General features: G+C 37.8%; 1 protein-coding gene across 1 annotated transcript in view; it reads left to right on the top strand.

Moving 5' to 3' along the window:
• OSBPL6 (oxysterol binding protein like 6) overlaps positions 1-24311 on the top strand; it is a 100246-nt gene that overhangs the window by 39147 nt on the left and 36788 nt on the right. The window contains exons 2-8 of the mRNA XM_063400436.1: positions 4601-4842; positions 15919-16014; positions 18862-18984; positions 22254-22307; positions 22997-23110; positions 23228-23392; positions 23928-24060. Coding sequence (XP_063256506.1) covers positions 4741-4842; positions 15919-16014; positions 18862-18984; positions 22254-22307; positions 22997-23110; positions 23228-23392; positions 23928-24060 — 787 coding nt within the window. The 5' untranslated portion in view covers positions 4601-4740. The remainder of the gene's footprint in view (positions 1-4600; positions 4843-15918; positions 16015-18861; positions 18985-22253; positions 22308-22996; positions 23111-23227; positions 23393-23927; positions 24061-24311) is intronic.

Genomic DNA, 24311 nt, shown 5'->3' with positions numbered 1-24311 from the left:
GTGTCTTCTTCAGTATTTTGACACTACTGAGCAGTTCAAGATACAAAATTCCAGGAAATACTTTTAAAAGCTGTAAATCAAACATTGTAAACCAAGATAAAAGGCGATGAGAAGTAGCTCTCAGTGCTTCCTTGTCATTCAAGCTATTTAGTGCGATATTAATATAAAAATAATCACACTCCACAGCTCAGTAGTGGATTGGTCATTTATTTTAATGCATTTGAAGTAATTTTGTTTCACATATGATAGAAAGTTGGATTTCTGGGTAAGCAAAATATCTCTAGTGTAAAAATCAGTGGTTTCCTATATGGAAAAATAAAGTCTCATTTTCCTTTGTTTATTTAGACAGAAAAAGACAGTAACCCTTCGAGGACAGAAAAGAAAGGAAGAATGGAATTGTTTTGTTTAGATCTGTTTAATGCTTGATTTAAGCCACCAGAGGATGAGAGGGGAGGGAGTTCAAACCACACCATTGAGAATAAATGAGATAAAAAATGAGATAAAAATAACTGTATAGGAAAAAAAATATTTAAATCTGAGTTGAAGTAGAGAAAGGATGAGGAATGGGGAATCTGAAGCTTTTTGCCTTCCAGGCCCAGTCAAGTTGTAACTACTGAGATGCAGCACAAAAACATTGGGAAAGCCATACCTTGACTTAAGTTCTAGCTTAAAAAATAAATATAGTATGGATGAATTGCAAGAGAGTGGTGAAACAGCTCTTAGTTATAAAAGAAATATTAAATTCCAGATATTTAAGAAAGTATAAATGATTTCTTAACTGTACAATAAACAACCTTTTGTATATTGCTTAAATAATTTATTTTTGTCATTTCTGTATTGTAAGTTTGCGTTCCTTTATGAACAGAATTAGGTATAGGTGTTTGTCTCATCTGGAGGATGTTAAAATCATGGCACAGGGTGTTTTTCCTTATGCATTAGAGTTAAAAGGTCTGAGTGCATGTTTTACTCATGAGACTTGCTCTCCCCATGACTTTGGGCATATTGCTTTTATCTGTACATCACCTTACATAAAAAATAAGAAAATAACTTAAAAGACAATGTACTGCAGAACCACTCCATAATGATCATGTTTTAAATTCAAAATAGTTGAGATGCCAACAAAAAGAAGTTGAGGACAAAACTCCCAGTGAGCCCCTGGTACTTCTGAATGTCCAAAATCTCTCTGCAGTGTCTGCATTATCAGCCGTCTGTCTCTTCACACGTGCTAAAAGCAGTGAATGAATCCCCTGCCTTGGGAACTCAGGGCAAAGCAACTTCCAAGCGGGCCAAAACCCTGTCACACTTGCTGGGCTGAATCAACTTCTGGTCCTGAGCTGACACGTGGCTCTGAGCAGCTCATGAGGGATTTAATTGCTGTGTGCAAGATGCAGCCTGCAAGTTGATACTGCTTGGATATGCAGCCATTAATAACCAACAGCCAATCCTGTTGCCCTTGCCATTGTTTGTTTTCTGATTGATTTCCAATTAAATGGATTAAAATACTTCCAGGTAGAAGATATATCTGCTGTGAAGTAAAAAGGCAATAAAATTTGCCTTATACTTGTCAGGAAACAATAACAGAACAAAGACATAATTACTAGGAGGTCATCCCCACTCACCCAAACCCATCATCACAGTTTTGGAATGTGTTTTCAGATTTTCTGTTACTCTCTAGAAACATACTACCATGGTACATGACTTACTTCTGTTCCCATTGAAATCAGTAGCAAAATTGCCAGTGACTGATGGAAAAAGCTTGTGAAAAATGTTTCAAAAGCATCATTTTCATTTTGGTAAATTCGATTTGTTGGCCAGAAATTAGATTTCTAATTGTTTGCTTCAATCATAGTTACAGAGAGACTGGCGTCTGTTTTTGTCAGTTCTACTAGATTTATTCCTTCCAACATGCTCTAAAAAAGATCTATTGCTCAAATTTTAAACCAAAATTGGAACACAGACTCTTAGCAATATGGAAAGTTCAATGGTCAAGAACAATAACAAAGAGCTTTGTACTAACTCTTGCTAATTTGCTGCTTTTTTTTTCTGTGCTTATAAGTCATGTTTTCTCAAATATTCCAGTTGGATGTTTTTTGACTTTTAACCTGAACTGCACTGTTTCTTAATCAGGAATTTCTATATATAAGTAATAGTGGTTTAGTATTGAAGCTAGTTTTGCTGTGAAATAGGGCAAGAAGCAATATTTGCTCCTTTCAGTATGAAAGGGGGTGTTTTAGTATTTTTTGGCATTTTTTTGTTTTGTTGTGGCCACAACTCAGTGTGGTTTGAATAAAGCTGCTGGTTAGCTTTGACTTGTAGTGCTTGGAGAGGGCAACAGAACCATTGTGGAGATTGGCTCAGGTGTCACTACTTTTATTTAATATCTTTCAAAAGAAAAAGTCCATACTAGACATAATCCCAGACTTGGCAGCTATTTACAGAACAGTTTTTCTTGTGTAGTGCACATTAGCTTTGTGTTTGCTTCTTACAAAAGCATCTTCTGCATCCCGAGAGCCTTCAGAACACACTTGAAGTGCCAGACCACTGTCCTTCTGTGCTATTGCTAAATATAAATTCTTCCACTTCAGTCAACTGAGTGAAGATCAGATGTTTTAAAAAGGGTTTGATTTTCATTTGCCTGAAGGCTACTCTGCTAAAAAAATAAAATTCAGTGACCTCATAGCTGAGAGTGACTGCAGATTGCCTATTAAATAACTCAAGTGTTCTGCACAGCACTGTGAACTAGGGTTACATTTTTTGTTCTGACTTTTGTAATTTCATTTTTGATTTAAATGAAAGTTGCATAGACCTTGAGATATCCCTGTTGGTACACCTCTTTGACTAAAATTTCCCTGATGCATTTGTAGGATATGAAAATGCCGTTAAACTAGACCAGCAGTCCCCTGGTATGCTAGGATAGAAGAAAAAGCCTTTCTTTGGGTTCATCTTCATTATTTTTTCTCTCTGAAGTTCTGAAACAAATGTGCTGTGCAGCTTATTTCTTTCTTCCTGAAAGCTTTTTTTCTTGTTGTAGCTGGCTTTGGCAGCTCCAGCATAACCCATCTTCTTAGGCTTCTTCTAGCAGGAGCTTATCCTGAAAAGAATACAAGATTCTCCAAGATGTTCAGGGAATGTGAGCAGATTGTGCTGTTCGAACAGCCGTGTGCTCCCACTCATGTCACTGGGATGCTGTGTGGATTCTGTGGACAACTTGTGGATCTCGATGGAGATTGAAGTGCATTCATAAGTTATGAATGATATTCATACTTGCAAAAGTACTGGTAACTGATAAAGTGAAATCATTATCCTCTCCCTTAGTACAGCAAACAGAAAAGGTGCCTCAAGTCATCACAGATCTTGGCTCCAGCAGGAGAGTGCTTCTTAGGGTGCAGTATTCAGAAGTGGCACAATGTAAATAATTGTTTAGTTTTAGTTAGCCTTTCTGTGAATATCTGGGCTCAGGATGATATTCTTCCATGGATATCTGTTGTGTCTGGAGCAGCTAGAGCTCTGTCTTCAATCTGGCATCATTTCTTGAGTGTGCAGTCATGTCTGAGTGTTAATGTGTTTTCATCCTGATCTGATTTAACGTGGTGCAGGACAGCACCTTTCTCCACACCCATCTGCAGCTAGCTGTGCCGTGCTGACCCTTGGTGTGCTGTCAGCACAGTGAATGTGGAAGGGCACTATTTAAAAATTAGGAGGGCAGTGGAGAAGATATGTCATCTGCCTGAAGCCAACATCTCATTCAGGAACAATTTTATCCAAGGTTAATGGAAGATCAGACCTTGTATCAGTCAGCTGAAGCAAGACCACGGTGATCTGTTAAACGTGGAGAAGTGTAGCTCCATTCCTGGACTGTTGTGATCTACTTGCAGCATTTCAATAGGGTTTGACAGGTGGTGTTTGCCTATTTATTGACACAAATATCCTCTGTGCTGCTCTAAGTATCTGTTTGTCTGTTTGTGGGTGGAAATTAAAGGTTTGGGTGGAGAGAAGTGAGAGGAATTTTCTGGTATTTGTAAAGGGGTGATGTACTCAGCAGTGGCTGAGTAAACAGTGAAGAGAACTCCCCCTGCACTGGGGTGGGTGAGCACTGGCCAGCAGCCAAATGACCCCCCTGCCACACATCCCTGCCTCAGTAAAGCCTTTGATACTGCAGGTGAGGGCACCACTTTTGAGAGAGTACCCAGCTTTTTTACAAAAAATAGCTTGTAGAGTTCTCAATCTAACTGCAGAATTCTTATGAGGGTAATGATGATAATTGGGTGTTCAGTGGTACCTGTGGTCTAAGGAAAGTCCTTAGAAGTTACTTGATAATGTCCTGATATTATACAGGATAATGCCCCCTTATCAAGGGTTTGTAAACTTTGCCTGAGAACTGCTGTAAATGACTTAAGCCTTTCCTTAGTTTTTTTCTAAATAATGCCACTTTAATCTTCTGTGAGAAGCAATGCATTTGTGTTTGTGCTGGGTAGTTGTTGGGAAGGGGGGTAAAAGACTGGGAGATGTGTTGAATACTAAACAGATTTCTTTGCTGCAGAGCTACTTTGGAATGAGGATATGCTCATTCACTCTTTCTGTCATATTTTTCTTTATTAAGGTGCAGTTCAGCTGAGACTGACTTCCTCTTTGGCTGTCCATAAACTGTGAAACAGAAGGATGCAGAAGACTGTCTTCTTGCCCTGCCTCTTTTGTCCATGAGTGATAAGAGCACAAGATCATTAATACAACTTTGCAAAGATGAGTTCAGAGGAGAAGAGTATATCTCCAGCTCACAAAACATCCACTCCATCACATAGAAGTGCCTCCTCCTCATCATCGTCTCAGAGAGACAGGAGGCAGGTAAGGAAATACTCCAGTTTTTTGTACTGTCTGGTGGCATGATACATTTATTCCTGTAATAGGGCTGTTAGTTCTTGTTAGCTCTAGATTTGTTTGCTTATAGCATTGGATGATAGCACTGTAGCCAAAAATTGTTGATTTTTTAAGTTTACTTTTTCCATTTCCTAAAGTGGCTTGGAAAAGATTTAGAAGAAACATGGGCACTATGTACAGCACTGGGACAGGATCAGTATATAATCTCGTGGACAAGTAGGAAACATGCTCTGAAGTCTTTTCAGGAGCTGTTTCTTTGACAGCATGATCCTACAGTTGCTTAAAGTTGTTTTGTATGGTCTGTGAATATCTCTTTCTGTAAATCCAACAGCAGGGATGCATTATCATTTTAGAAAGTGGGAATTCAATTTAAACACCATATTGTTCGCTCTTTCTGTAAACACCTAACATTTTAAATATTATTTGTTTCACTACAACTTAACACTGATGGTACTACCTCATAGAATACTAATCCAGATGTGTTAGACTTCCATTTTTAAGAGACTCTTGTTTTTGTGGATGTAATTCTCCAGGATCTCTTTGAGATGAAGACTATATTAATTCCCCACAAAGCAACTTGAACTTCCTGTTGGTTTTTTTGAGGGCTGGGTGTACAGTGTGGCCTCAATATCAGCGGGAGCAGTTCAGAAAATAGCAGAGCTACCTACTAGATTTCAGATGAGTTCTTACACGTATATTTCACAAATGCAAATGTTGATACAGTAAAATTAGTTAGAACAGAAAAATATTTTCAAACTGTGATCCATGAAAAAGAGGCACATAATTTTAAAGAATTAGAAAAAAATAATTGGCTTAGGAATATTTTCTGAGCTACTTGTATGACAGCTCTGATATTACTTTCTCAGCCACTACTGAGGAAGTTTCTTCCCGTACCTCTTAAGAAACTTTTGAAACCCAGGAATTTTTCATGAAAACTGTAACATTTACAACTCTGAATGTAAATAGTCTCACCACAAGGTACTTTTTAAATGCTAAATCAGAAGAAGTCTGATGTGTGCTCAATAACAGGCAGTAAATTTGTATGGAATTTTTAAATAATTTCCATTGCTTAAGTAAATCTGAAAAGTATTTTGTCACAGGTGATAAATATTTTCCCTTTTGCAGTGTACAGAATTTTGGATAGATGTATTTAGTTAATTAAGTCTTGGTTAGGATATAACCTTTTAATTTTTCATTAGTTCCATCTGGAGCAAGAATTTTGACATCCTTTGTTTAAAGCATTGGTATATTTTATCTCCTACATTTAAGCCCAAAGAAGGTAAATGCAAGACCTGCAGGAGCTGCTGGTCTCAGCTAAGAGCATATTCTCTGAGTTTTCTTTGTAATTGGGTAGTTTGACACAGCCATCCAACTAGGGAAAAAAAAAACCAAAAACAAAACCAAGCAAACAACAACAACAACAAAAAACCCTCTTGGGAATAATTTTTTCCGTAAATCTAATGGCTACCATATCTGTTACCATAGCAACAGTACAGAGCAAAGTATACCTGTCATCATAATGAAATGGGTGCTTAACTTCGGGTCCTTGTTTGATCACGGAAACGTGAAGCATGATTTTTAAATAATGCTCTAAAGGTTGATGGTGTGAGGCACCCAGAGGATCCTATAAAGTGTGGTGATGCTGAACCATGTACTCAGGCATGTAAATGTGGACTGGGAGGGCTACTCTGAGGTGTTTGGGTTTTTGTTTCAGTGTTAAAGGCAGGAGAATGAATGGCTGAGCAATTTCTTCTGCAGAAAGAAACGGAGCTGCAGCGTGCAACGCCGCATGAGCTGCAGTGGTGCTGTACCCAGGGAAAGAAGCATGCACACTTCCTCTCTGGATGTAGACACAGTAAAACATCCATTTCATCCTGCCATCCACTGTAACAACTGTATTTTTAACTTCTTTCCTTGCTTGTGGTATCATTTTTATATGTTTTAGTTTTCATAGGGTTTTGCCCAAACAAAATGATAGCTAGGGGGTAGAGGATTTTACTTTAAAAAGCTTTTAAAATTCTATCTTGCTGCCTCCTTGGACTCTTCAGAGGAGCTAGAGGAAAAGCACCCTTCCAAATTGGTAATATAAATGAATATGGAAGTGATGTGACTGCATGAAGTGCCAATGTAGCTTTTATTGTCGTATGTGAGGATAACACTGGATATTTATAGATGGTTAATGATTGACACCTTCTCATCATATAATTCTTGTCAAAGTCATACCAGCAAGTATGGAACAGTTTCCCAATAAATTGTGGTGCAGGAGGCTGAATGAGCGTGAACGTGACTGTGATAAATCATTTCAGTGAGAGTGGCAAATGTCATGCTGTATATAGTGCTGGCATTTTAATGTAGCTTTTTTATTTGTAGAATATACATCACCTAAGAGAATTAGAAGTCAGCAAAAGCATTGCCAATTTGCAGGCTCCATGACTGAGTAACAGATAAATGAATAGACTAATGAAGCCAGCAATAACTAAAAAGCCGATTTCAGATTTTGGTCATTCATTTTCATTAAAACCGTGTTTACTTTGGATGGTGAGACAGTAGAAGGCCCAGAAACAACCTGTTTGGTTTAACCCCTGAGCTGGACAGGGTGGCAAGGCTGTTGTGATACCCTCGATAAGGAATACTTCAGAAGGGAGTAGCAACAGTTTCTGTGGGCCATACTGACAAAGTAGATTCTTGTACTTCATCCCTTATGAAACTCTGACAAGGCCCAGCAAAGTGGAGGAAAACTTACAACTCTTAGAAGTATAGCTGAATATGATAAAATCATATGTTGTATATTCAGTTTTATGGGTGTAAGTTCTTTATAAATAGTCTGTATTTTATTTATTGACTAAGAGTGCAGCTTATAAGGCAGACTGTAATACATTAAATGTTCTCTGCAATGTGTCTGTGGTAATATTGTGCTGAGAAGAAGGAAGTGAATTCATCACAGGGTTACTAATGTGCAGTTAGGCAAATTGGACCTCAGGCTACTAAACTGAGGGAGTGATCCAGAAGGAGAGTAAGAATATTCAAACTGTGAAAAAAAGGGAGATTTTGACTTTTCTGACCACCACCTAAAGGCTAGCATGATGTAGAAATGAATGCAACAATGTTTTCTGTTTTAAATGTGAGGATTTCTCTTCTAATGTCTTAATTTTCTTTTTGGTCTTTTATGAAGGAGAGATGATCAGCTGTTCTCTCACTTTGTGTTTTTCTTTAGCAGTTTGCTTTTTCAACAAATCCTTGGTTCTTTTCCTGCACAGCCATCTCAAAAGAAGAAAAGCTTTTAGTCCTATTGCATTTATCCTTACGTGGTCACCTTTCTATCAGGAGAGCTTTCATATTTCAAATGACTGTCGTCTTTTAGACATATGTAAAGAGCTAAAGGTGGGGGCTTTGAAGAAAGAGGAAAGAAGATTTTCAGAGCAGCAATCTGCTTTTCAGGTTTTAACATGGCTTGTTGTTTGTTTTGGACTGGGGTTTTTTTTCCCTTTTGTACAAGCAGAATTGACTAATAGAAGGGGTGTACACAAGGGATTCACAAAGGACTGAGTTTGGGCTGAAGATATTTACCTGGCCATGAAATTTAAAAGCAGAGCATGATTCCAAGGCTCTGATCTTGCCTAGAGGTCTGCACTGAAAAATGCCTGTTTAGCTTTTGACAAACACTGTATTTTAATTGTCAAAGTGGTCTCCTGAAATTGGTATTTCCTAAGGTGGGTATCACCATTTGGTACATGCTTAGACAGCGCTGCTTGTACAAGATTGCCATGTGCTATAACCCAGTGTATTCCACGTGGAAGAGGCACGGCCTGACACATTCATGGACCTTGTGTGTTCTGAAAGAGGGTAGCAGCCTACATGCCTGCTCACTGCTGTCAGCCCGATGTGACATCTGAGACAAACAGCCTTGTTGGTTGCCTGGAAATTTCACTGGCTCCTGTCTCTCTGTGGCTTCTAAAGGAAGAAAGGCAAGGATGGACAGAACGGCGAGGATGTAGACACAGTACAGACCTGAGAACATGCAGCCATTCTCCCAGCTTTGCTCTGCAGCAAAGCACAGACTTAGAAGCCTTTTTACTTTGCAGTAGTTAGTGAGAATTATTTTAGTAATAATTTTTAATCTCTCTGAGAGTTTCGAACTAAAGAGGCCACTAAATGCCAAGTACTGTTTTTACAGTGGTGTAATTCTCTTTTGCTTGCTTTCCTAATTAACTTTCTTCACATTAAACTATTGAAGCAGGATTAGAGGAGGAAATGTTGAGTACTTTGAAAGCAACAACTCACTGGAGCAAGCAAATATTCTGAGGGAGCCAAAGAATGAAATGGCAAAATTGTTAACAAAAACATGCAATTATTCTTTAAATTGATTAGTCGCTGTTATTCTACAACATTTTTTTCTTGTGCTTTTCATAGAATCCAAAAATGTTCCTTAGGTTTGGAAGGTAGTGGTTCTTCCTTCACTGTCTGACAAAATGTCTGGAGTAATATAAATTTTAAAGTTGTAGAATACTAATGTGATTGCTACATTGCCATAGCACCATTTCATAAAATGAAATCATAAATCTCAGACCTGTAAGATTTTTATCATTTAAATGACAAGATTGCTGAGTGAACATCTACACTAGGCACAATCAGAAGATGGCTAAACTTACAAAGTGAAGTTCTCTGGACAGGTGTGTCCAGGGATGGGATAGGAACCCCTGCAAGAGAGACTTAGAGGGAAAGGGTTCAGATTGACCCCAGGGCTGAGGCAGACCCTCAGGCAGGGATGCTGTTGGGTGCATTGAAAGCATGAGACGTTCTCCAGCACTGGGAATCCTTGTGGGAAGGCTGCTGGCTTATACTGGCAGCAGCACGTGCCCAGGAGCCCAGTACACCTGGGAGGGTCAGGCTGGCTGTGTGTGTGTGAAGCTAGCCTGCAGGCACACAGCAGATGTCCTTCACGTTGTGCCTGTCTTTCTGCCTAGAATTTACCTGGGGGATAGACAGCAAACAGAAGAAGTACATCTGTCCATGTGCTCGGGATGTGCCTGTGCGGTCCGTATCTGGAGTTACTTGGATCATGACTGCCCCTGCTCTTGGAAATATCTATAGTGGTGTAAAGACGAGATCTGGAGCACAGGTGTGGAGATTAATAGATGGAGATGCTGTCTCTTCCCAAGAAAGACTTGGCCTTAAAGCTTTAAAGAAATAAAATGGTCTGGAGCAGTCAAGGAGAGAGAGTGATAGCATTCATGCCAGTCTGTCCCAGGGGGCTGTGTGTACGTGTTCTCTGAGCCCCATAAACATTGTTATCTCAGTTATCCTCCCTCTAGGAGTGCTTCACAGGTTTCATGGAGAATGCTGAAGTTCAGATGTGGGCTATGAAGAAAGATTTATTTTTTAAAAGTATGTCAATTTGATTAGAAATAGTGCCTGTAGCTGTCTTTTATTATGAAACCAAGGAAATTGCTGTCATAAAAGCCTAATTACCCATGCAAATTATGACAGATAATTTAAGGTGGAGTTTTCAGAATATGGTCACTTTTGCATTCCTCCTGTCTTTTTTTTTTCCCTCATGCATTCATGTCCTACATAAGCATGTCTCACTTTCTTTGAGAGTACAAAAACTCAAAGCACAGCACACACACACACACACACACACACACACACACGAATTTGGAAGGAAAAACTGCAACTCTTCTGAAGTGCCATTGAGGATTTCTGGGAAACAAATGGGGGAGAAGAAAGAGAAGCATGATTGTATTTTCATTTCCTTAGTGGAGAGGAAAGGCAAAAAATTGAAGAAGGAGGTTGATGGCAGGTATGATATGGAGGCTTCTGTTTTCCAGACACTCATGCATGATTGAGATTATCCACATGAAAAATATAAAAATGTATTAGACAGAATAACTGTGTGGCTTAGTAATGCTATTTGCTCTTCTGACAGCTTTCTTTTCCTGTTTTTATTAAATGCTTACAATACCCTGGAATTGAAAATGAAGTGATTACATAAAAACTTTTTTCCCCTAGTAGAATAAGAATTCATACAAAAAAAAATCTGATTAAAAATTTTTCATACTCTTTTCCCTATCTCTTATATTTTTATACTGTGTATATTCAACTATTTCAGCATCATTTAAATGAACTGCTAGCCTGAGACTGTTTAACAAAATATCAATTTCAAAATATTTATCAATATCAATACCTTTTAATTGTGATTATTCAATAGTCATAAAAAAGCTTTGTATCATTAGCTTAAGTTTGAATTCTCTCTGTCAGACACTGTAGATTTATCTGTTTGTGCTATCTTAAGATAAGTGCAAAGGCAGAAGATTGTCACTAACACTCAGGCTGTGACTTGGTAGTGGTTCCAAACATCGTTCTGGCAGAAGGAAGGTTCTGTTACAATGATAGATAGCTCTTTCTGCTTTATCCAGTTGTGCTAATGATTCCCTCCAAGAAGCTCTTCATGAGAGCAAGAGCTTATTTGTCTTCAGAATTTGTCAAAAAGTACCTTGCAAAGCAAAGGCTTCCTTGCTGCCAGAGCCTAAAAGCATTGACATGAAGTACAACACAAAGCTGGAGCTCTGGAAAGGGTTGACACAGAGCTCCTGAGCTAACAACAAATCCTTGACATTTCTGTTACAAGAAGGGTTTACTTTGCATATCCCAGGAAAGAAAGAGGCATACATACCTGGATATTATTCATGTGCTACAGAACTGCACCTTATATATACTTGTCTTTGAGTAAAAAGGTTACAAAGTGAAAATACTGCTCTTAAGTACATTTCTGTACAAGATGAGCATGTGTTACAAGAAGAAAAAAAACCTGAACTGTGTTTGCTATTCACCAAGTATTGCTATGTTTCTTTGTCATTTAGTTGATAGCTGAGATTGCTGGAAACAGCTATGGAGCAGTGCCAATACAAAAGACTGAGGATAAGAATATGACCACGATGCTTTATAAAAATTTAAAAAATGTGCTAGAAGATAGAAAGGAGAAATACATTGATGAGATATGGTTGTTTTGCTTTGCACTCACTCTTCTCTCACAATTGTGTTCTAGACTCTGTTTTTCTTCCAACATTAATGGGAGGAAGCCAGAGGTGGCTGAGTATCAGCCCAAGAAAAATGCAGGTTTCAATGTTATAACATTGAAAATAATACAACCTTTGCAAATAATATTGCAGATTAACTTGGCATGTGTCACAGCTTGTTTAGGAGGTAGTAAAAATTGGCATGTGTGCAGTCAAATCTGTGTCTACCATACAACTTCTGCTATGTTTCAGAGAGGCATGGGTGTCAGACTTGTCTTTCATTGGATATTCTGTCTCTACTTACTCAAAATCTCTTTTCTTTCCTCGCCTTTCCTGTGAAAACAGTTGAATGGCTTTTGTTTTAATAGGAAGTCAGAATCAGTAAAGAGAAGTTAGGGTCCTCAGCCTCTGGTCTGATGGAGACCAACCCTCCCATTGGAATGGGGAGGAGAATCAGAGGGGAAAAACAAGGTAAAACTTGAGAGTTGAGATAAGAACAGTTTAATAATTGAAATAAAATATAATAATGACTGTAATGGAAAGAAAGAACAAGAGAGAAAGAGATGAAACCCATGAAAGACATGTGATGCCCAGTGGCTCACCACCTGAGGGCCAAGGCCCATCCCATCCCCCAGCAGTGGCTGGCCTCTCACATCCAACTCCCCCAGTTTATACAGTGTCCTTGATGTTCTGGAATGACATATATATATGTCCTTGACAATATGGGATATCCCTTGGACCAGTCCAGGTCACCTGTCCTGGCCGTGCCCCTGCCAGCTCCTCTCTGGCAGAGTGTGGGAAACTGCAAAGTCTTTGATTTAGGGTAAGAACTACTCAGCAACAGCCAAAACATCACTGTACCTTCAACATTATTCTCATACTAAATCCAAAACACAGCACTGTACGATCTACTTGGAAAAAATGAACTCTGTCCCAGCCAAAACCAGGACAACAAGCTGTATGAGTCATTGAACGCTAAAGTGAGAAAAGAGGGTGGCGAGATACATGGAAGGATATTGTAAAGCATATTTTCTATTCTTGTCTTCCAGAGAAAATGATGCAACAGCATGGTGCTATTTTATTTTCTTCACTAACTTCCTTCTCCTTCATGCCTTTTGGGAAAAAGGGAAAAAAAGCAGGGTGGAGCAAGCATTTGTATTCCTCACACAGTGGCTTGCTAGGGGTATTTTGAAGCAAATAGGTGTCACATACGTAATGTATGTTGTGGATAATCATCAAGATGAAGGAAAGATTGTCGTTAGGATGAAGATTTTGCAATGGAATTACATAGTAATTTGAGTTAAACCAGTAATTCTGTTGAATTAGTTTTCAAGAGTACATAGAATTGGCTAGTGCTGGCATTTTCCCCCAAGAAACCAGCTATAGTGCATAGGTAATCCTGAAACATGAGGGGAGTCTGAAATGCAGCAATGCAGACACTGATTTTGTCTGTCTGTATTTTCTGGATGAGAAGAATGAGAGTATCAGGTTGATTCATATCCCTAGCTTAATGGATTATTATTCATTTTTTTGGTTTGATTATAAATAAACCCCAAAAGCTGTACTGACCTGCCTCTTTCCTCATCAGCTTTTTTTTTTTTAACCACTTCTTTCATCAACTTTGTTTTTCATGTTAAAATACAAAAACCCCTTGGAAATAATATCAAGATTTAAATTTTTTTTTATTTTTTTGATTCTAAGCAACTAAACTCTAAACACTGTAAAATTAGCTGGTTTTCAAAATGTCAAGAAATTGTGTGATTTCTAGCTGTAATTTTGCAGAAAAATAGCATGTGTTAATGGAAAATGTTTTGCACCAAGTAAGGTCTTTTAATTTTATGCTGGAGACATGTCACAAATCTAAAGAAATGATCTTTTGTCAGTGTAATTTTGGTCATGAGTAAAGAGAATTGAAAAGCAAACATATATAGACAACAAGCCAACACTCCTGGAAGTAAGGAATGTAAAGAAGGCAGTTTTATTTAAAAGATGTTCATTTTCCAATTTTCAAACAAATAGTTGAATAAGTCAGCATTCATTAAACTGCTGCTGGCTAATAATGTATTTCTCAACTGAAGTGGAACTGTAATGACTGAAGGCTAATTAAAAAAAAAAAAAAAAAAAAAAAAAGACATAAAACCTTCCTGACTTAAAATCATGTAATTGAAAATGTCACTGGAAATCTGGCAAGCTAAGGGCTGTTGGGCTACTCCTCTCTAAATATTGTACAAAATGAAATTGCAGTTATGTAACAACAAACTGCACCAGCTGCTACATGTGAGACCTTCAGAACATCTGTGTTGGGCTTTGCTCCATCTCAGGATGGATGGATTCCTGCCTGCCAGACAAAACTGGCAAGAGTTGGGAATCATCCTGATTATGCTAATGAAGAGACATTTTAATCTCCCTTGGAGGAACAAATGTAGGTTCTTTTGTATATTGTTAAAATGTCGTACACTGTACATAAGTAGCATTTCCTTTATTTGGTGAGAAAGCTTACCATTGTCATTAGGAACTTTGTGGTTCTCAGCTCGAATTAGTTTATTAAATTATTTGATATGTAACATAGACACTTGTGCTACATGCATCCACATTTTTTTGTCATCTGACTGGTAAAATACCCTGGAATAAATAAGTAGGTTGGACTTCCTTTGATAAAGCAAAAGTTTTCAAAGTATAAATGACAAACCTTTTTGCTGGTTGGCCCTGGAGTAACATAATACTGCTGTTTGTCCACATTCTTCACTGTAAAATTTAATTAAAAGTAACTGAAAATAAATGCTGATTATTGTTGCATGATGTCGGGGATGTTTAATAATCTCCACTGAAAACAGAGACAGTCCCCATATTTTCCTATTCTCATTCACAGTTGCAACTTGAAGGGGAACAATGAGGGTCTGTGTATTGCTCTGCAGCAAGATGTGCTCTGTGTTATACAAAGGCATTTAAATGAATAGCTGTGTTTATTTCCATTAAGTTTGGTTATGGTCCTCATGTACTTAATCATTTGTATAAACAATAATATTTACCATTTGTATAAACAATTTATTTGCCGTTTGTATGTGCTTTTATATTCCCTGATTGTTCTGCTGCTGGTACCTGGGTAATCTCTCCTTCAGTCAATGTAAAGAAGCTTAATTGTGAACAAAACTTAATTGGCATTTTCAGCTGAGAAAAACATATGGTTCTCAGAGGCTAATTGCAATTGCAAGTTTGTCATTGTGCTGCATGTCCTGGAACTGAAGGAGTTTTATTTTATGCCAAAGAGATACTAATGACATGTTGTGGTAGAATTCTTAGAAAATAGTAGTATGAGATGTAGCAAAATGTCAGCAGTGAATGAAATGCAGATCCATGCGTGAGGACTGTGGTCGCTTTCCCTTGTATCAAAAATGCTTTTTCTTTTATAAAATAGGAGAGAAGCATTTCTGGAAAATGGAAGGACGGGTTTAGATGTCTTTTAAGAATAGCATTTATTTCAGGACTAGTTGTGACATGATGTATTTCATTTTTATTACAGTGTTTTGAAGATATAAAATTTTATAGTATTGTCATATGCAAAAACAGCTGCAGTGGCTTAAGATCACGGTGTTCCATGGATGTTCACCAGCAAGGCCATCAGCTGAGACACAGTAATGATCTTGTTAATACCTATAATCTATTTAAAAGTATTCCTGTAGTGACTTCCTTTATCTCAGCTGAGAAGCTCATAAAAATGTGAAGGTGTGATAACAAATATTTTAGAGGCAGTAATATCTTATGTGAAGTGAATGTAGGGCAGTGCTGACTGCACAGTGTGTGCACTCAGTGTCTTGTATATTAACAGAAAACATGATAGGTCTGGTTAGGAGCACTTTCTTTACTTTGCCATCATTTCTAGGTTAAACAGAATAATTAATTAAAAACCCAGTAATAAAGAAAGAGAAGGATATTACCTCTGGAGGCAAACCATTTGTGCATTTAAGTCATGGGTGGGTGGTATTTTGTATGTTTTGAGCCATAATGTTGTCTTTAATTATTTTTTTAGAGTGTTCATATTTTGGAGCGAAAGGCCTCTTCAGGAAGCACAGACCCTTCTTTAAGCAAGCAGTTCCTTGAAAGTGATCATCTCTCTCTATCCAAGGTAAGCAAAAGCCTGGGATGGAGTCTGGGCAGTGAGTTCCCTCTAGAGCTGCAAAGTAGTTTGACAAACACTTCAGGGCCAGTGTTTTGTGTGATTCTACCATTGAGTATATTGTGAGCCAGCCTGGAGTGTATTGTTCTGAAACGGAGGTGTAAGAAGAGCCAGTAATCTTTAGTAGATGTTATATTAACAAAATTAAGGATTTTTTTTTTTCACATGGATAGCCCCAGGAACATATTTTATTTTCTCAGAATATGGGGCTAGAAGGGACTTTGGTGATCCTTGTGGGACCTCTCCAACTCAGGATATTATATGATTCTATGACTTTGAAAAATTTTCCAGTTCAATCCTCTTACTAAGGTAGAGCAAATCATATCCAAATCTAAAATTGCTGCCAATAAATACTAGTTTTAAAAATGTCCTAATTACATCCCTTGTGTGTAGTTTGAAATTTAAAAGCTCTTGCTGAGACTTTCCTTCTTGAGGCAGAGAAAAGGGTGCAGCTGCAGGGGTGACATTACCCTTGTAAAGGTGAAGCTCGTGTGTGGTGTTTTGAAGTCAACTTCTTTCTGGGTAAATTGCTCAGTTTTGGAATAAGTGATTCCAAACAAGTCTAATTCCACATAAAGAAGGCTTCATTTTAAGATCATTTAAAGATATTTCATATGCAAAAGTAAGATTGTTACTTACCTGTAAAGGTAAGGGTGCTGTGATGGAATATTTAGTGGAAAAGAAAGATCTGAAATTAAATATCTGTAAGTTCTGACGCAGACCCAGTAAAACAATTTTTGAAAAGAAATGTTCATCCAGGAAAAATGAAATGGTTTATTCTTTTTACTTGGAAAATAAATACTTTGCAGTCAAAAGCTGAGGAAGCAGTTGGTAGTGGCTCCCTTAATCCCAATATAAGGGGCATGTGCTGAGCCAGGGACTGAAAGCTGTGGTTGTGTTCCCCCAGTTGTGCTGCTTTGCACAGGGCTGCTTCTCATGTAATCCCTAAGGAAACACTGAAGTCCTGGAGTTCTGCTGCTGTACTTGAGAACTGGCCTTGCATGGGGACTCTTGGGTGTATCATTTCCATTCTGTTTTTCTCCCATTTTTGTCTGTCCTTCATCATGACCCTTGTATTGTGCATATCTCAGCACACCAAAACTGTGGGGTGAGGTGCAGTTAGGATTGTTAGGAGGGTTTTAGGAACTGCTTGTAGCACTGAGGCAGCAGGAGACAAGTATCCACACTGCACTGAATAATTGCTCATTTTATCCCTCTGTGTCTGGCCTTTTGTTTAAATGAATAGCTTTATGAGATTGTGTGATTTCTAGTTGAGAATTAATCAATACTGATGTTATCTAGTAGATAAAAGACTTATGCCTGCAGCTGATCATCTAAAGGAGAAATCAATATGGTGAAAAATCAGTTGACAGAGATGCAGAGACTCTCTGCTCACCCCAGGGGACTTAGAGTTCAATTTGTCCTCCTCAAGTGCCAGGTACTTCCTTGTAGGAAAAAAATAATACATATGTGCATCCTTATATAGAATGGAAATAGAATATTGATGCAAAATGTGGGGAAGTAAAAAAAGATGCATTTTGAGTACGGGGTTAACAGACAATGGGACAGTTATTTTATGGTTACTCAGGGGAAACAAAGCTGAATAAAGATTTCTATTAAAATTGACTGCAGTGTTTATTATTTGGGATAGAGCTTTTCATCCTTCCCAAATACTAAGACCTTATTGGAAATTGTGGTTTTGAAATTTGCTGTTACTTTTGCAACTGTATTTTCATAATAGTACTGTTGATGTTATCAATCTGTGTAATTTATTTGGAGGTGTTATAAAGACTGACAGCGCTTGGCTCAGAACAGTTTTGTTGGAAATATGGACACATTTTTTTTCACTTTAAATGTTTGATGCTATATGACCTCCTTCCTCTCTTGTTAACTTTTCATAACATTGCAGGAGTTATGACAGATCAGCTGAGAAAATGCAAGTTTACACCTTGGTAAGGTATAATTAGTAAAATATGGTCTGAGGAAGCTGGCAGTAAGAGATTTTTAAACTGGTGCAGAATTCTTTTGATTACAATGTTAACAAGAGGATAGAAATACAGTCCAAGAGAAAATGCGACTCTTTTTCTCTTTAAAAATATTGTTCTTTACCTGTTCACTGTGTTACTTTTTAAGACTGGCTTGAGCTGCACCAGTCACCATGCAAAAGAAGTGGTATGCACCAGAAATATGCTTTAATTTGCTCCATGAGAAGCATACAACTCGTTGTATCTCAAATGATACTGTTCCTGTGTTTTTCTCTAGAGAGAAAATTAGTTAGCTTTCCTATAAATTTCTCATAATACAGTGGAAATGAATGCAGGAAAATAAAATGAAAATCCTTTTGCAGATTTCTGAAGGCTCAATTAGCGAGAGAAACTCTGTCATAAAATGCCTTTGAAGATTATCACTAGCTGCACTCAAAATCAACAATAAAGCAACATCTTCTGCTAGTTTTTCTGTGGAAAACTGGGGCATCCAGAACCAACGTAGCTTGTACTTTAAAGAATAGAAAATTTAAATTTCATTATGATTAAGAAATTTCACAAAGGGCACTCTTACTATGCATCTTACCTGGTGAGGGTTAGACATCTGCAAATGTTTGTATTGAGTAATTTTAAGTGAGATACAGCTAGACATAATACAGTGGCTATGTAGTTTAGTACCTAAATAGCTTGATTTAAAAGCCTGGCTCCTCCTCTTTGTCTTGCATTGAAGGATTGTGCCACTCTTAAGTGCAATATTTCACCATGTGTGTGCAAAATTAATTAATCAATGTGCCTTCATGCTTTTTACCAGGAACCTGACAGCTGGGAAATCATAGAAGGTCTGAAAATAGGCCAGACCAATGTCCAGAAACCAGATAAACATGAAGGTTTCATGCTGAAGAAGAGAAAATGGCCATTAAAAGGTTGGCACAAGGTAAGTGTCTCATAAACCAGTCAGAATGTTATTACCTTGTTTTATGAGTTGGGGTTTTTTTGTCTAGATGAAATTAGGATGTCAAATAAATACCCACAGTTTTGGTGTATGACCTTTTCTCCCACCTGTGCACAGGATCAATTTGCAGACACAGTTTGTGGCTTTCAAATCACAGTCCCTGCTGCCTAAGGTTGTATTCTAAATCCAGATGGAATTGGTAAATGACACTGCAGATGCCTTGTGCATTAGGAGGTTTAATCAGTACTCCTTTTGTTCCTTCCAATGTATTGTAACTAATTGTGGCTGTGTACTCTAAGGTTGCATTGAGTTTACATTGAAGGTACACAGCAGAGGAGAGCTGCTGGACTTTTCCATGTATCCAAGGTGTTTGTACCTGCAGCATTCCCCTCCAGGTCTGCTGGCTGAGCAGATTTGTTCAGCTTTGTCCTTCAACTTTGTTTGTCTTCTTGACTGGAATCTTCATTGTGGGCAGGCAGTGGGAATATGCATTTTTTGCTATAAGATACTATATGCTATTTAGAAAAACCCCCAAACACCCCAAAACTCAACCCCAGATCTCCTGAACCTGTTTGGTTAATTTGGACACATATCTCCATGCATGATTCTGCCTTTTTTTAGTCTTACACCTGGTGTTCATAAACTCTATTTCATACCATAATAATTGCATTTCCCATCCCCTGTTTTAGCAACAAGGTGTGTGGTATTGATGCTCACCCATATTTTTGTACCTGAGGGTACAAAAAGTACAGTAGAATACGTACAGTAGAATAATTTTCTGGGACAGAATGCATTTTACTACAAAAGATAGTGAAATCATTTGCTGTACATGGTGTTTTTTCTGGGAAAACATTAACTTTGTTCTTTTTCTTGCTAAACACTGTGGGACTTACTTAGGTCTGAATCCAAATGCCGTCCATACTGGTATAAATTACAGGTTTTTTCCTAATTTCTCTCTTCCTTCTGGATGTTGTACTAAGTTATACATAAGCCTACCACCCTTTTTTCTGTGTGCTTATCTACATTAGATGTTTTGGCTTTGTTTTACTTTACCTAAAGTTCATAGTTTCAGTAGCCAGGTACAGAGGCACTACCTCAATTTAGTCTAGACAGATTAATGGATTTCAAGCTGACATCACTAAAACATGAAAAACACCATTCTCCCACTCCCAACAAATCAGTCACCCTTCAAAAAAAATCAATAAATGGTTTAAATAAGAATTTATGGAATAAACCACATACTTTAAAAATACATTATGTTAATGTGTTGCTATTTAGCCAAGTGTCTGTTGTGGTAAGGAACTAATTTGTAGGAGAGCAAGAGGAGTCCAACTTTCACAGTTTTGTAAAGGCAATCACTACTGATGATCCAAATGAATTTAGAGTAGTTACCAGTGTTGATAATTTTTAATGTGATTAAGAACTTCACATTTTAGCATCCCTCTCTACTCTGCCTTACATTTCACCTTTGGAACTATGCTGAACTTAGGTTTTGAAACTTTGGATTTGTTAATAAGTTTATTTTTTTTTTCAATGTTGGCCTGGATATCTTGGAGTTTCCCTAACAATACTTCGTGCTGAGAGTCCAGTGAGGAACTTCAGAGACAGTAATTGCAGCATGTGCTGTGTTAGTGTTCTGCTAGCAAAGCCATATATAGCATCTTTTGTCTATTGAAAATTACATGTCATATTTTGACAGTCCTGAATGTTCTTTAGAACCACACCTGGTATAATGTATGCAACTTGGTGAACTTATCATTCTCTGAAGTGTAGTGTGCTTTGGAATGAAATGATGATGAGAGATAATTTTCTTTTGTGTATGCAGCTTAAAGAGACAGAGCAATATGACATGAATATCATGTTCTTATGAAGTTTGTTAGTGACCATACCTATGTAAAATAAACCCCCAAAATGTTCCTGTTGTTTTGACATTTTATTCAAGAAATTATATCTCCAGGTGTGCTGGTTTCAGCTGGGGTAGAGAAAAGCACTGTTTTGCTACCCTATGTGAGATATTGTGTCACTGCCACAATTTCTAGAGCCATCTTTGAGAGGGATTTTCTGCTGTCTAACTACTGACCCTGCTTGTAGTGTTTTTAATTTAGCAGGTTTACCTAAGGAAACCATTGTCCTTCCTTCCCATGTCACAACAACTGTAAGAATCAGGAGGAGTATTTTGCTGTGTTCTGGGTTTTTAACATAGATTAATACTTTAGGTTACACTCTAAAAATAGGAATCATTTGCTATTACATTGCATGTTTTTGAAGTTTAAAGTGATGATAAACACAAGTTAAGGAATGTCATTTCAAGTCCAGCTTCCTGCTAGGGTTTATCTTTATGCTGTGTGCCAAAGTCTGCATTAACTCAACTGCAAAGCAGCATGAGTGATCTGGTATAGACAAATTAGGGCAGCTTTAACTGAGGGATAAATGCCATGTGAGTAGAGGATTCTGCACTCTGCTCCAAGTTGGAACTGCTCAGCAAAATAAAGGATAGCAATAGCACAGGCATCATCAGGTGAGGCCAGTCCTGGTAACCATGTCAGTGAAAATGCTGTGGCCCACCCTGTGTCACTGACACCTAGAACATCAGCCCTCCATCAGCCTGGGAATGTTGCTGGGAATGCTGCAAAATTTGCTCTGGTACCAGTACCTGTATTACCTAGGTTAACACTGGAAGAGATGTCTTCAGCAGGAGTTACAGTCTCCTCTCTGCTTCACTGAGTAGAGATCTGCCATAAGGCACAGAGTTTTGGATGGTAGACCAGGGTCTCTCAGATGCTCTTCCTTTTGAGATGTAGATCTTACTCTAAGGAAAAGTGCTCAGTTTCTGGATAGGGAAGGTAGGTTGCTAATTTGAAGAGTGACCAGCTTTTGTTGGAAGAAAAGCAGGAAGAAAATGAAGAAACAGATGTAATTCTCTTTTCCTACAGTCTCTTTCTAACAGAGTTTATTACATTGCCCAGAAAACTGGAAAAAAAATTACCCTTCATAATCAAAGTTTGTTGAGATAAACCTAGAACATAATGTTAAAAAAAGAGAATCTAGGTTCTTTTGTTTAGAAGATAATTGTTGTCAAAAAACAAGCACGAAAATTATTTAGTACTGCATTTATCCTCTCCTTCCAACTCCTAAGCATTCCTTAATTGCTACAGAGTAATCCTTTTCCAGATGAATTGCTGTACACCGTTTAAATTGCACCAGCTCATTAAGAAAGAATGTTGTTGAATTTTTTTTTCTTATAATTTCAGAGATTTTTTGTCCTGGACAATGGAATGTTGAAATATTCAAAGTCACCAATTGATGTAAGTAGAGTTGAAAATTTTAAAACTTTTAATGAAGTTCAGTCTGCTCACACTCACTCTAGGCATATATATGAAAGTACACACATGAAAGTTGTTGATGAATTTAAAGATAAATCATGTAATATTTTGGTTATGTCTTCAAGAATTCTACCTTTTTTTACTTCTATGGAAATATAAGTTAAATTACTTATTGAATGAAGCCGCTTGAGAGATTAATCTCACCATGTATTATTCTTTTCCAATTTTTGTGTCAGCCAGAACTGATTATTCTGACATATATAGATATGACAAAGAAGTGATAACAATGTACTCTAGAGATGTAAAAGATAGCAATGAATTAGTTAGATCTGATACCAATAACTATCAAGTTGTAGCAGCAGGATGTCAAGTACTGTCTAATTTTCTCTGCTTCTCACTTACCTGTACCTGTGCACTGGTGTGAGCCCCTTATCACACCTAAACTTTGGAGTCGGCTTTGTCCCAGCACTTCTTGTGAGATACTTTTATCTGACTATAAATATAATCAGTGATTAAGTGGTTAGTCTTAGTGCAGCTTTGTTTTTTAATATGGCTTTATGCTAAAATATTTATAAAATGGGAAACCATTTCAGAACCAGATACTTTTTTGTAAAATACATAGAAAAAGTGCATGATACTTCTAAATTTGTACCCTGATTTTTTTATTTTAGATACAGAAAGGGAAGGTCCATGGGAGCATTGATGTTGGTTTATCAGTCATGTCTATTAAAAAAAAGGCTCGTAGAATAGATCTTGACACAGAAGAACACATCTATCACCTAAAGGTAAAAAGTAAAAATATATACTGTTTTTTCATCCTTAGTAGAAACAAATAAAATTGTAAAAGACTGTGCAGAAAAGCAGTACCTTGGATGCTTTCTTGATTGTGAATTTTTCTCCAGGTGAAATCACAGGATTCGTTTGATGCGTGGGTTTCCAAGTTACGGCACCACCGGCTGTACCGTCAGAACGAGATTGTGAGATCTCCCAGGGATGCCAGCTTCCATATATTCCCCTCAGCATCTACTACAGAGTCTTCTCCAGCTGCCAATGTGTCGGATGGAAAGGTGTGCAATGCTCTTTGGTTGGAAACTCTTGCCTTGCTTGTGGGCAGTTTCAGTGGGCTCCTCTTGTAATGCCAATAAGACAGGAGCTTCCACTGTGGCAACTGGTGGCCAGCAAAAAGCTGTGAGGGTGTGCAGCTGAAATCAGCTGAAATGCTGTCTAATTATCCTCACCTCATTAAAATGTGCTGCTGTCAAGATCTTGCAAAGTATTCACCACCTATACAATTTGCACTAGCCTTTGTCATCAAGTATAAATCTGTCTGTTTGCTGATTATGTTCTTCCTCATAAACAGCTGCTTTCCTCACTGGTGCCTAGCACAGGTACTCCTAACTGGTGCCTCCACTTGTGAGGTTCTTGGTGTGACTCTCCAATGTGCTATTCTGAAAAATCTGTGTGTTTGAGAACTGTGGAGACAAATCACAGATTTCACTGAAAACGCAATGCGTTGTTTAGTTTCTATTCTGAAGTAGTATAGTCATTACACTGACAAGGCAACACAGCCACAGCAAATTTAAGCATTTTTTTATGCTTTAGGTGCAACAAAATAACTTCCCCTGGCAGCCTCCTATACCTTGCAGTAACAGCCTTCCTGTCACCTGCACTACTGGTCAGAGCAAAGTAGCAGCCTGGTTGCAGGACTCTGAAGAGATGGACAGATGTGCAGAAGGTTAGACTTTATCTTTTCGTGCCTTGTTCTTTCAGCAAAACCTCTTGTTGGTATAAGAAAGCGTCCTGTCAGTAAAGTGGCTAAGTTACATCTTTACAGGAACATGTAGTAGCTCTTCAGGTAATTAGAAGCTTTTACCTTTCACCAGAGTGGTGGGAACTTTGCTCTCTATGTGTTTTGGGATGTTGCTTTTAAAATTTATAGTAATAATCGGTGTTATCTTAATGGGTGTCATTGTTCAAATATGATCG

This window comes from Prinia subflava, chromosome 6, assembly GCF_021018805.1.
Source record: "Prinia subflava isolate CZ2003 ecotype Zambia chromosome 6, Cam_Psub_1.2, whole genome shotgun sequence".
NCBI lineage: Eukaryota > Metazoa > Chordata > Aves > Passeriformes > Cisticolidae > Prinia > Prinia subflava.
Note: the sequence above shows the minus strand (reverse complement) of the source record. Positions and strands in the feature narration are given on the sequence as shown.